Source organism: Sycon ciliatum, chromosome 5 (genome assembly GCF_964019385.1).
Source record: "Sycon ciliatum chromosome 5, ocSycCili1.1, whole genome shotgun sequence".
NCBI classification, from domain to species: Eukaryota; Metazoa; Porifera; class Calcarea; order Leucosolenida; family Sycettidae; genus Sycon; species Sycon ciliatum.
The window spans coordinates 16,598,067-16,611,988 of record NC_088647.1 but is presented as its reverse complement, the minus strand read 5'-3'; the positions used below and the strand labels follow the sequence as shown (position 1 = coordinate 16,611,988).

Genomic DNA, 13,922 nt, shown 5'->3' with positions numbered 1-13,922 from the left:
TGTCGTGGACATGGAAATCGGTCGCACATCTAGCGGCCCCAGGGCGCCGCAGTGGCCATGCAGCCATGGGTAAGCAGTATATGCGCATGACCTGATGACATACATGTAATCATTATGCATTGCAGCACACTGGTCGCATCGGATCAACATGATTGTGCACTGTTCTGTAGGCGCTGAGGGCGCAGGCCCTGGTCAATCGACTGGATTACATGTCCACGGCAGTAGATGGTCGGTGAAATTGAGACTGACTGCTGTGCAAGCTGATTTATGCGTCACACCAGTCAAGCATGTACAGTGAGTCAAGGACTACGGTACAGAATGACTAGGGCTGGCCCCTATCTGGGGCACAGAGAAATACCCCGGGGGCCAGACTCCATTACATCGTCAGGCTCTGTACAAAACGGAAAGATAACTGCAGGAGCATCCCTTTAAAGTTCTCCAGACCCCCCGGTGATCACCATCACAACTAAGGCTGAGTCGGGTAGCATTTTCTTCAGGCATCGGGGTCGGGTAGTTTTCTACGGGTTGCAAGGGTACCCGATCAGGTAATGTTTCCATGGTAACACCACAATGCACCCCTTCCCTTACAGCTACACACTGAGTAGACATGCGGAGTATTACATAAATTTGTACACGTGCACTGTACATTATGTTATCTGCAACTTCGGGTTTTCGGGTACTATTCTCTCCCCGTGCTACCCGAGGTCCTCACGAGTAGCACGGGTACCCGGCTACCTGCGAGGACCACGAATCGCAACCATCATCAAATGCAGGGAGGACAGGTCTATCAGATCCTTACTACTTGCGCCTTCTTAAAAAGCGATAAAACTTTCGCGGCACACACATTGCGCGTTTTCATGAATTGGGCTGGTTCACGATGAGAAACGTTTGCGATCGTATCTCTTCAGTTGGACCTTACTGTCTACGATCAATGTACAGAGCAGTTTGCGGCGATTTATATTCTCGAATGTGTGATTTATTTATTTATTTATTTATTCAACATCTCCTGGCCCGTCCGAAGACTGCCAATAAACATGAGAGGTCAGGTGATAGCCAACCACGGCAAGCTAAAAGGGAAAAAAAAGAAAAAGAAAGATGCTGTCAGAGAGGGAAAGGAGATAGGGAGAGAAAAAGAAAGGGAGGCACATTAATAATACATGGGATCACTTCGGATGAGACAGTGTGGAAAGCTGGACTGTGAATTTCCTGATATCCTGGCATGTCTTAATGCTAGTAGGCAGGTTAGACCAAAGGGAGTATGCTGAGAAGAAAGGGGATTTCAAAAACAGAGAGGAACTAGCTCGGGGCAGTGATAAGGCATTGCGTGTTGGTCTAGTGGTAACAAACCAGTTGTACTTGGCAATATGTTTCGGGACTTGGGCTAGGAAGATTTTTTGCACAAGGATACAAAGATGCTGCTGATGTCGGGCAAGAAGAGGGTGCGTGGAAGCAAGTTTATAAAGACAAAGGGAGGCAAATGTTTGGTCTTTTCGAAACAGAATTTTCAGAAGCAAGCGTTGATGTACCTCCAGTCTGTGGAGTAAAGTCTGAGACAACCCGCACCAAGCTATATCGCAATAGTCAAATATAGGCAAAATGTACGACTTAAAGAACAATTTTCTGCAGTTATCATTCAAGTGTTGGCAGTGGGGTTGTAGCATACCTAAGGACGCACTCGCACGCTTGCACACAGACTGGACTTGTGGAGACCAGGAGAGTTGGCGGTCGAGAATAACGCCCAGGTGCTTGTGCTCGTTAACAACTTTAATAGGTGTACTATTTAGACCAGGAAAATACAGAAGTTGAGTGGGGGGCGAGGGAGAGAAGAACATGGCCTCGGTTTTGGCGAGGTTAGGCTTCAGTTTCCAGGTTTCCATCCATGTTACTGTAGCGTTGACCCCGGACTGCATGGAGGCCGTGAGGTTGTCTGCCGAGCTGTCGGAGCACATCAGAGCAGTGTCGTCAGCAAAAAGACTTACATTTGGTACAAGGGCTGGCAAGTCATTAACGTACAGTAGAAATAGGAGCGGCCCAAGTATGGACCCCTGGGGTACCCCAGACACGACTAGTAATGGGTCTGATAGGGAGGTAGATACTCTGACAGTCTGGTGGCGGCAGGAAAGATAGGATGAGAGCCATTGCAGGGCTGGACCGTGTACCAAGAAGACGGACTCTAGCTTTGCAAGCAGACCACGATGCCAGACGGTGTCGAAAGCTTTCGCTAGGTCAAAGAACACGATGCCAACATGCCGCCTGAGGTTCCGCTGGGTGTAGATGTCTTGTACTAGACGTGTTAGTTGGAAAGTTGTGGAGTCTCCACGGCAGAAACCGGATTGAGATGGTGAAAGCGCTGGGGTGACGTGGCAGTACAGAGACTCAAAGAAAATACGTTCACAGACCTTGGACACAGCGGGAAGGAGAGAGATTGGTCTGTAGTTGCCAGCCTGAGAGCGTTGGCCTTTCTTATAGATCGGGACGATAACAGCAGATTTCCAGACGGACGGAAATACTCCTGTACGATATGACATGTTAAAGAGCAGGCACAAGGGATAGGACAGAGATGGCGCAAGCCATTTGAGAACCTCATTGGGTATGCCATCTTCGCCAGGGGACTTACAATTCTTCAGGAGTTTGAGGTGCTTACAGACGGTAGCAGTCGTGGTAACGACGCGTGTGAGTGGTGCGCTAAGTTCAGGGGCTGGGGACAGCGATGGAATGACCCAATTCGGATCTTCCGGAATGCCGGATGAAACAAACTGCTTGTTCAGTGTGTCTGCAATCGCCTTCACATCGTGCTGGCGGTTGCCATGGGAGTCCGTCAGGTACTGGATTGGCGCGCGGGAGGTCCCGCGGCACTGGTTGCGAATGAATTGGTGGAGTGATGGGCGATCGGGGGAGGAGAGTGTTGCAGAAAGAGAGTTTAGAAAGGAGCGGTGTGAGGTACGAGAAAGGTGCTTGACGAAGTTGCGTTGAACTCGGTAAGCCTCCCGGTTAACCGGCGTTGGGAATTTCTTGTAGATGCTGAAAAGATCACGCTTGCGCTTCACTTCAGATACGAGGGACCGTGTCACCCATGGGGGACTAGATGTCGAGGATGTTGGGTTGGAATGTTTCCGGTTGTTGTAGCCGATAGCAAAGTTAGAGAGGTGCTGTTGGAACCTTCGTTCAAGGACGGCTGCAAAGTGATCTACCGCGGCGTCAACAGTTGGAGAGCCTTCTGGTTGCAGAAACGACCAGTCGTGGCAGGAGAAATCAGCGTTCATAGAGTCCCAGCACTGAGAGGGAACTCGACGGAAGCGATATGGGAACGGTTTGCGAGAAGGAAGTGGCAGGTCTGGATCCGAGGGCAATGAGACGGCGAACTGGCATGAAACCATGAGATGGTCCGAGGAGCCAAGAGCGCAAGCTGTGTGAACGTCCGTCGCCAGCAGGGGTTGGTTCGTGAAGACAAGGTCTAGACATGACTGTGTTCCGGAAGATGTTGTGTGCGTTGGACTCTGCACCAGCTGATCCAAACCGAAGCAGGTAAGGGTGCGAAAAAGTGCCGCCCCAGCAGGACACGTTAAATCCGATGGGCACCACCGTTTGTGCTTACTGTTGAAGTCCCCAGCCATTATGACATGGTACGATGACATGGGAACGGTTACCAAAGCACTAGCTAGCATATCACAGAAGTGGTCTATTTCCGTGGTTTTGACTGAGGGCGGACGGTAGGTACAGCAGACGAGGATGGGTGTCGGGGAGCCTAAGATTGGGTGAAGCTCAACCCATACGGATTCACAGGTCGGACGAGCAAGGTCGTCGCGAACTTGGACTCTTCCGAAGCGATTTTGCCGGACAAGAATCGCAACTCCACCATATCCTCTGGTTGCCGTACCGGATTTGTTATCATGAGGTGGTCGGTCGCGACGAAATGTGGTATAACCGGAGATGGTGAGCGCTATGCTTGGATTTAGCCATGTTTCATTTAGACAGATGACATCAGGTTTGTTGAAATCAGCAATGACAGACAGTTCGGCAGATTTGTTAACGATTGAGCGGCAATTTACGGAAAGCAAGGTCAGTTTACCCTGGCAAGGGGGGAAGTAGGGCCGAGCCAGTGGATTCAGCTGTGGTCGCGCCATCATGCTGAGCCTGAGGAGAGGACGTTGTTTGCCTGGTTGGCAGTGCTGGTGTCAAAACTGTCCGCGGCAAAACGCCAGGGCCTAACCGTGTGCGAAAGAGCATCCGGCCAGAACCCTTTGTCACCGACTGTGTTCTCATCAGCTGCCTCGACGGTCACCCGTGCGTAGGCAGTTCTGAAGTGCTTGGATGCAAATATGACACCTTCCTGAATCTGCACTCCTCGGGCAGAGCACCATTCAGCAATTGATGATGCGGAGCAGTGTGGCTGCACGTTGCCAACGTAAAACACTTTGCGTGATGGTCGTGAAAATAGGGAAAATTAATCTCTAGCGAAAGTTTCTCACTTTACAGTAATCTAAACATAAGGTAGCTAACAGTAGTCATAACTCATATCACTGGTGATACTTCATGAAAAAATAACTCAGGAATGCATTTTCCAGGGATCTGGGCAAATCTTGCTGTGTCCCAACCAGTGCAACTTCAAATCCTGTCGCTCCATATTGTTCAGCGAAGCACTAGCCAGATAGTTTGTGCATGGTAGCGTGGCCGAGTGGTCTAAGGCGCTGGATTAAGGCTCCAGTCTCTTCGGAGGCGTGGGTTCGAATCCCACCGCTGCCAGGATTCCTTTTTCATACTATTTAATTTTTTCATTATCGTCGCATTCAATATATCACTCTCTGACAGAAACTCACTGCGATGAGCAGCATCAGTTATTCTCCCGAGGCTTTATATTAGATTACACTGTTTTCACAGCCATTTTTGCTCTCTCGACTGTGTTCACAGCCATTTTTTGCTCTTTTTTCTTCCTGTGCTGTTGAGGTTGCACTTGTAATTATTGTGTTTATTTTGCCAGTACAAGAGGCTTGGTTGAGTCTGTGAAAAAAATGAAACTGACTGCGCGTATGCAAATCCCCAGCATGATCATGGCAGACATTCGGATTGCGAGCACGCTATCTATCCGCAGCCCCGGCCTCGCTGCACCAGCTCGAGCCGCGGTCACTATGGGCCAGGTTCCACTGCGGCTCCGCAGAATTCAAATTCTAATGCGTTGCGCAGGCCAGATGACGAGGATTATTTTGATTTTGCGCGGGTATGCAGGTAAAACGTCATTTAAAAAAAGTGGAGCACAACCGCGGTACCGCATATTCTTATTTCTCATATTATTCTGTAGCATTAAATATGGCCTTTTCGGCCCAGTTTTCCAAAACTTTTCCCCGGGGGAGGACCCCCCCCCCCCCATCTCACACTTTGGCAACACCAATATAAAGCTGCTTCCTACGCCCCTGCCAGTGCCTGCTCTAGGACTTCAAACCAACCGAGTACAGTTGTACATCACAACTCATTCAACCGGGTCAGAGCCGGGTACGCTCAAGTGCGGCTACTGAATCTACATCAGGGAGCCGTAACACATATTTTAGGACTCCGTGATGTATTTATGTCTTCCCAACCGGGTCACAAGTGATCCAGTGTTCTTTGTTCAAACTGGTCCAAGTACGTGTACAAGCACACCCCAACCAGGTCGCTGACCGGCTCGGGAGCTGACACTGGTACCCACATTGACATACCTCCAAGTACACCCCAACCAGGTCGCTGACCGGCTCGGGAGCAGACACTGGTACCCACATTGACATACCTCCAAGTACACCCCAACCAGGTCGCTGACCGGCTCGGGAGCAGACACTGGTACCCACATTGAAATACCTCGCAGCATACAGACAACACACACAAGCACACAGGCGTGTACAAGTGAGCACACGAACACATGCTCACACACATGCACACACGCGCGCGCACACACACGCACACACACACCATGCACTTACAAACACATGGAGTTCACTTACATATCCGTTCATTGTGCCGGCGACGAACACGGTTGACGAGTACGGTGCCCAGCAGAAGTCAATCACGGGGTCGTCCAGGTCGAATACAAACAGCGGCGTCTCTGGCCGCTCATCATCCCAGATCTTCACGCAACAGTCCACTCCACACGTCGCAAACACACGCGGCTGGAATGGGTTCCAACGCACCGCGTATATGGTGAAGTTGTGCGCTTGGAATGAGCGGATGTAGTTCTGCTGGTAAAGCGTGGAGCACTTGTGTATGATTCCCTCCTCGGTTCCTATCAGGTACACGTTGTCCAGGGTGGGGATGAAATCAAAGCAGCTTCCACGCGCCAAGTTCAACTGCTTCTCCGGCTCCATCCACGGCTCGGGGATGATGGGGATTTTCGCCTTGTCCTTCAGCTGCATGATGGGGGTGATGTTGCGCCGTGCGAGCGCGTCCTTCGTCACCGTCCACTGCGCGATGAAGCCGTCGGACGACACGCTGAAGAAGTTGAGACGGCGCTGCGGGTCGTCCTTCTGCCATCGCACCTGCCACACCATGTCCGTGTGTCGCTCCAGCACAGGGCTCTCGCACAGTATGGCGTTGGCGCTGGGCCGACGGGCGTCCAGGACGGCCACGCGTCCGTCCAGCATTCCGATGCACAGCATGTGACACTGCTTTGGGTGCACGTCCACGCTCATCACGCCGCTCGCCATGTCCATCACGTGGTCGGGGAACGCCGGGTTCTTCAGCGTGTGCAGGCACACCGACCCCTCGCCCACCTTGTCAATCAGGTCCACGCTGCAGTAGGTGGCGACGAACATGTCCGAGTAGCGAGGGCATAGGCACAACGACTTCACCGCTATACCGAACCCGTAGTTACCCTTCACGCTCCACAGGTGTAGCAGCGTGCCGGCCTTCTTGTAGCCTGCCGTGCCGTCGCGCGGATCGTCAAAGTAAACCATGTCGTGAATGCGATCGCGCACGCCGTTCTGCGTGACCATGCGCTCCATGACCTTGGCCACCTTGCTGATGGCGGAGCAATCGTGCTCCTTCACAGGCTCCTCGGCGTCACCATCATCATCACCACCCTTGCCCCCTATGCCACCTGTCTTCTTCTTCTTGCCTCCTGAACCACCGCTGGGCTCCAGGTTCTCCAGCTTGATCGTGATCTCAAGCTCGTCTGGCTCGTCCGGTAGTGGCTCAGGTTCCGCCGCTGCCTGCGCCTGCGCTCCGCCTGCCGGCTGGCGCGCACTGGCAGCCGCTTTCCGCTTCTTCTCCGCTTCCAAGCGCGCTTGTTCCTCGATGCACCTGTCGTAGATCTCCCACTGAGTGACACTGTCTGAATAGCCGGCGCGCTTTGGCGGAACGGTCATCGTCTCGCGTGTCGATGTAAACGATGTATCCAAGGTTTGAGTTTCACGATCGATGTAGTTGAACTGGATCAATAGCTTCGAGTCTCCGCCAGCATCGGCAGTTGCGGCAGCACCGCCGCCCTCTCTGGATGCGTCCGCATTCTTCTCCTTCTTTGCTCTCCTGGTCGACGATTCCTCCCCGTCATCATCCTCATCGTCGTTGTCGTCGTCCTCGTCCCCGTCACTCTGCTCGTCCGGGTCTAGCGAATGCGAGAAACGTCGGGAGGTGGTGGTGGTGAGCGAGCCGCTTCTCTCGTAATCTAGGGCGCGCGAGCGTTGTCTTTCAGCCTCTTCTGAATCCGCCCGAATGAGATAGCTGGGCATCTCCCAGTGGACGACCATGTGCTCCGTAATACCGATAGACTTGTAAGCGCCCTCCTTGTAGTTATAGCGTGTTACGTTGGACGGTAATCGAGGGTTTGTGGCCTTCAACACTCGGGTTATGACTTCGTTTAGCTGCGCCTCCCGTCTGGCCGCTGCCTCTTCTTCTTCTTTGGCCCGGCGCTCGGCTTCTTTCAGCTTGGCGTTCTCCTTCTCTCGATCCTTGGCTGCAAGTGAAGCAACCGCCTCACGTATCAACTGCAGGTTATCTTTTTCGATACTCATGGTTGAGGGCCAGGAACGTTTCCCGTCGACCAACCCAGACAGAAACTTGTTATGTGAGAAAAGAGAGGAAATGGAGTTCTGCAGGACGGTAGAGCCGACGCAGCGGTTGCCTTGCAGTACTGCCAGTAGTCCCTGGCCTACACTGGCTACAGCACCAAACTGTCAGAGTGTCTACGCAGCTGCGTGCGGGTCTACAAAAAAAGTACAGAGAAGTAGATCTACGTGTGCTGCCTGCTCGCAATGCGAGATGTGTAAACCATGTAACTGGTCTGGAGTGGAGAGTCTAGTAGTAGTAGGGCCCGGTGTACATGGCGCCCGAAACTTTGTCGAAAATGCTTTTGGGAAATTCTCGTAAACCTTGCCGAAAATGCTCCCAAACCTTGCCGAAAATGCTCGGAAAATGCTCACTTTTTTGTAATCCTCAGCACACGCCGTCAATAAAAGACTTGCTCGACTCGAGTCTGCCATGGTAAGGGGCCGTCCGTAAATATCGATGTTTTTTTAGAGACGATATTGGTGCTTCTCTCCCTTGACCCCCCCCCCTCCCCCCCCCCCCCCTCCAGAAGACGCACATGTACAGTCTGTACATGTACATATATGTACATCTAGATCATGGAATCAAAATTTTTGGATGCTCATTTTTTTTCCTTTTTTTGTCAATAATATGAACCCAAGATATTATGGTATTATGGTCTAATTGAGAAGGAGAGCATTATGACTTTTTTGGTCGCCCTCGAGAACACTTGTGGCCAGCAGCCTTCTTGTGCTGCATCCTTCAATCCTTGTTCAGACAGTGAAGACTGGAAACTCTTGTGGAGTTCGTCCGTGTTTGTTCGCACTGCCTCTACGTCTTGAAAAACTGGTCTCCTGCAGGCATCGTTCGGCCGATTTCCACAATCAATAGCTCATTCTTTTGCTCTTGAAATTCGCCATGGGCGTACAGCTTCCAAATTTTGATTTTGTTCTTGTGTCGCGAGTTTTAGCTCCGCGAACGGAAGCTTGTTTCACATTTCTTGTATAGCCATTTAGACGTCCGCGTGCAGGGATCGGCGAAACTTCAGATATTTACATCGATATTTTTCTGATGCTCGAAAAGACGCACATGGCTCAAACCCCCTCCCCCCAGACGCACCAATATCGTCTCTAAAAAAACATCGATATTTACGGACGGGCCCTAAACATAAACTACTCAACAAGAAGCTAACCCACGGAATGCGGAAGAGACGTTCTTGTTTGGGAAGTAATTTTCTTCTCTCAATTTTTGATACACAACGGCCAAGTGCTCCGTTTCCCCCAAAATGCTGCATCACGAGCCCAAAGTCCTGGGTTCGCGGATTGTACCGAAAATGCTAAAAAAAATGCCGGCATATTACACGGGGGCCTAGTGGAGAGTGGAGACAGGACTAGACTGGAGGAACGGATCTACATGATCATCATTGGAGTTTTGGAACGGCGCAGCCAGTAGACGGACGCCACTTGTAAGTAAGTAATTAGCTGTGTAGTTGTATAGTCATGTAGATCGACCTGTAGTGTAGACGTACATGCCAGGGGATCAAGGACCTATGGAGGCTATGATGATTGTGACCTTGGCGGTTGAGCTAGCCTAGGCCAAGTAACTAATTACTTGTTACATGTACAGTGCTGCCAAACCGTCCGATTTTTGAAGGCTCTTCCGAAAACCGGTCCGAAAAAGGAAACGTCCGAAAAGTAGCCAAAAATGTCAGGGATCAGTACTTTCCTATTCAGAAGTCCTGTATTTTCACTTTTCAGCGCAACTGAAGCCTGAAGGCACAAATCACTGTCATGTGCTTCTAAAAAGGCTAGCGCTTGGCGGTGGAAGTGCAAAGTACGAGGTCATGTACACTGTACAGCAGGGAGTAGTAAAATACGTATTTTACTACTCCCTGCTGTACAGTGTGTGACCACACTCATGCATTACCAGGGGCGCGTTTGGTTGGTACGAACTAGAACAGGATTCACCAGAACAGCACGTTTGGTTGGGACTGCACCTGTTCTGGGTCGGCCAGAACATGTTCTGCTTGCCGGACGGCAGACCGAGCAGTTTCACTTTTTCACAGTGAAACCTGGCGGGAACATCGATTTTGGTCCCAAATGATCACGTGCATACACTTTTGGGTTGGACTCGTCGTACCGTATAGAGTGACCATGGTGACCCATACACATTTTGAAGAATGCACCAAGTTTGGCACATTTTTCCACAAAAATGTGCTTTGTTTCTGGAGTAGCGTTTGGTTGGCATGAGGCTGCTCCATGCGCACCAGCTGTTCGATCCTGTTCTAGATCGTACCAACCAAACGCACCCCAGGATTACAAAATTCAGGCATGGCAACCAATTACTTCGGTGTGCAAGATCGGTTACCATGACAACGGAGCGAATTTTCATGGTGTTTTGGGCGGTATTTTAAATTCTCCGGAAAAAAATTGCTGAGGAGAAAAATTCGCACCATGTGGCCAGCCTTGGCGATGCAGGGTGTCCGATTTTGGGCGATTTGGGGCTAGCTTTGTCAGTTTGTGAACAGTCAGTCATGAGGTGTGAGCCGTTCTCGCATGCGCACCCCATGACTGGAAGACGCTCTGCTTTGGCGAGGAGTGCAGACTGCCACAGCTAGCCGACCACACTCCACTCTCTGCATCCCTCTACTCGCTAGCTTTGTGAACAGAGCTAGACTGTGCTACTTTGTGGTGAGCCTGGATTTTGCATGCAACCACCGACACAGTAGACAGAGCACATTTTACACTTTGAGTTTGACCATAACTGGTCGAAATTGTCTTACCGGTTTCGCTGTCTAAGCAGCTCATCAGAGTAAAGTGAAGTAAAATGTAAAAACACAACAGAATTTATGCGGGTGAGAGTGGCACAAAATATACATAGATACAAGTAGGCCGCCAAAATGCTAGGGGCCCCAAGAGCGTTGGGAGTTCCTAATTTGGAAGTGTTGTATGCTGTAATTCTGTTATGAAATATATGTAATAAGGTGGGCTAGAATTCCAATATGGGTGAATGCCTATATGGAACATGCTTTGTAATTATGAACAAGTTGTATGTTGTACGTGAAAAAAGCATGCAAGCCCAGTGTGTACATTATATCTGTATGGTAATGTGTACAGACTTATATTTTTGGCAGTGTCAATATATTGACACTGCCAAAATTGGATTTTGCATGCAACCACCGACACAGTAGACAGAGCACATTTTACACTTTGAGTTTGACCATAACTGGTCGAAATTGTCTTACCGGTTTCGCTGTCTAAGCAGCTCATCAGAGTAAAGTGAAGTAAAATGTAAAAACACAACAGAATTTATGCGGGTGAGAGTGGCACAAAATATACATAGATACAAGTAGGCCGCCAAAATGCTAGGGGCCCCAAGAGCGTTGGGAGTTCCTAATTTGGAAGTGTTGTATGCTGTAATTCTGTTATGAAATATATGTAATAAGGTGGGCTAGAATTCCAATATGGGTGAATGCCTATATGGAACATGCTTTGTAATTATGAACAAGTTGTATGTTGTACGTGAAAAAAGCATGCAAGCCCAGTGTGTACATTATATCTGTATGGTAATGTGTACAGACTTATATTTTTGGCAGTGTCAATATATTGACACTGCCAAAAATATAAGTCTGTACACATTACCATACAGATATAATGTACACACTGGGCTTGCATGCTTTTTTCACGTACAATTACAAAGCTTGCATGCTTTTTTCACGTACAATTACAAAGCATGTTCCATATAGGCATTCACCCATATTGGAATTCTAGCCCACTTTACTACATATATTTCATAACAGAATTACAGCATACAACACTTCCAAATTAGGAACTCCCAACGCTCTTGGGGCCCCTAGCATTTTGGCGGCCTACTTGTATCTATGTATATTTTGTGCCACTCTCACCCGCATAAATTCTGTTGTGTTTTTACATTTTACTTCACTTTACTCTGATGAGCTGCTTAGACAGCGAAACCGGTAAGACAATTTCGACCAGTAATGGTCAAACTCAAAATGTAAAATGTGCTCTGTCTACTGTGTCGGTGGTTGCATGCAAAATCCAATTTCGTTACCCTAGCACCACCCTCAGTAATTCACTATGCCTCCGAAGACTCTTGGTATTTCTCATCAGGCTGCGAAACGTCGCCATTCTGAAACTACTGTTGCCGATGATCAGTTCGTCGCCGATGATCAGTTCGACGCCGCAGACGCCGCAGATGATGACCTGCCACCAGCAGACGTCGACACCGCTACTGCCAATGATGCTGCCGATGCCGCCGATGGCACTGATGACAATGAAGAATCATCTTCTATCATGTCAGGAACATCGCCATTGCCCGCAGTTGAAGTAGAACGGTATGTCAATGCTATTGTTAATCGTCTGTTGTTTAATTGCAAGAACACCAAGACTCCTATCAAGAAGAAGAAGAAGAATGTGTCAAAAAAGTTGACAGTGACGATGAGCAACAAGAATCCAAAGGCTGTTGCCCACCGAAAGCCGAAAAGACATTAGCTGAAACTTTCAGATCACAGCAAATATGTCATTAATTCCGGTTTTCATAACTTGTCCAAATTCTCCTTTGACCCTGTTGAACAGCAAGTATTAGGTTACGGCTCTAGTTTCCGTTACACTACTCACTTGCCTAGTCTAGATGGTATCACAGCTGATTTCAATAGACTACAACAGAACATTAGATGGAAAGATTGTTTTGCGAATAATGATTTTAGAACTTCAGTGTCAAAATCTACTTTTATTCCTGGCTTCCATCTACATTCTTCCAAAAACTCCTCCTTTAGCATTTCCTCACACAGAATCAGCTTTAATCCAGTTCAAACTGATTTAAAAATTGCTCGATCTGTCCTTTATCGAAAAGCAAATCTTACCATTGATGAACAGCTCGCCCTGCAGAGGCTTAAAGCTCGCAATGATATCATGATATGCAATGCTGATAAAAATCTAGGAACCGTAATCCTCAATGTTGAAGATTATATCGCTGAAGGATATAGACAATTAGCAGATAAAAAGTTTTACTCTGTTTCTTGTTCTGATGTTGACACCACACAGTTATCTAGTTTAGACGTTTCTATTCAGTCTGCACTTAAAGATATCTGTTCTCAACACTCGGACCTCCTGTCTAAACGTGATTTATCAGCAATGTTTGCTTGTTTTCCGTTTAAACCAGCCAAGTTTTACATGCTACCAAAAATACATAAAAAACCTCTGGCACATGGCGCTCCAGGTAGGCCCATGGTATCTTGCATAGGCTATTGCACCTCACCTGCATCTAGATTTGTAGATTTCCATCTTAAATCTATTATCAAATGCAAAGCTAATACTGTCCTTGCTGATACTGTCGCTCTTACTTCTCTCCTCTCTAAGTCTCAGTTCTCTAGCAACTGTAAACTTCTAACAGCGGATGTAGTAAGTTTATCGCGAAACGCATATCTCTACATTCCTTTCAAATCAGACCACCCCAGATCAAACTTTCGTTCATTTATCATAGCTGAATTGCATCGATACAATAGAACTAATACATTGTTGGACGATATTCTACATGTTCGTCGTCTGTTCTGGTCTCGACTCAGATTGCGCGGCTACCCATTTGATTTCCTAGCTGCCGTTTTCTCCACTGTCAATCCACTGCCGACAGTACCTGAGAAGAAGAACTGTAAGAAGAAGAACAATGATACGCTAGTATTTTCAACTGCATATCACCCCTTCTTCATTAAACATCACACCAAAACATTGCTACAGTCAAATTTTTTCAAAAAAAAAAATTTTTTCAATTTTTTCAACTGCTGATGTAAACGTGTTCTTCAGAAAGACAAAACAACTATTTCACTAGATTGTTGTCTCTTACTACTAGAGTTATGCTTTTCCATAATCTCCTTCTTACTCATGTGTAACCCTTAGCTGCAGGCAAATATTTTGCCTGCA

The 13,922-nt window shown here is 48.5% G+C and overlaps 1 protein-coding gene and 1 non-coding gene across 2 annotated transcripts in view; one reads left to right on the top strand and one right to left on the bottom strand.

The window, feature by feature from the left end:
* The window catches only part of LOC135817843 (dynein intermediate chain 2, ciliary-like), an 8,810-nt gene extending 596 nt beyond the window's left edge, over positions 1 to 8,214 (bottom strand). The window contains exon 1 of the mRNA XM_065331121.1: positions 5,970 to 8,214. Coding sequence (XP_065187193.1) covers positions 5,970 to 7,973 — 2,004 coding nt within the window. The 5' untranslated portion in view covers positions 7,974 to 8,214. The remainder of the gene's footprint in view (positions 1 to 5,969) is intronic.
* Positions 4,662 to 4,743, top strand: Trnal-aag (transfer RNA leucine (anticodon AAG)). Its single transcript has one exon. It is a non-coding gene; the product is annotated as a tRNA-Leu (tRNA).
* Positions 8,215 to 13,922: the final 5,708 nt, after the last annotated feature.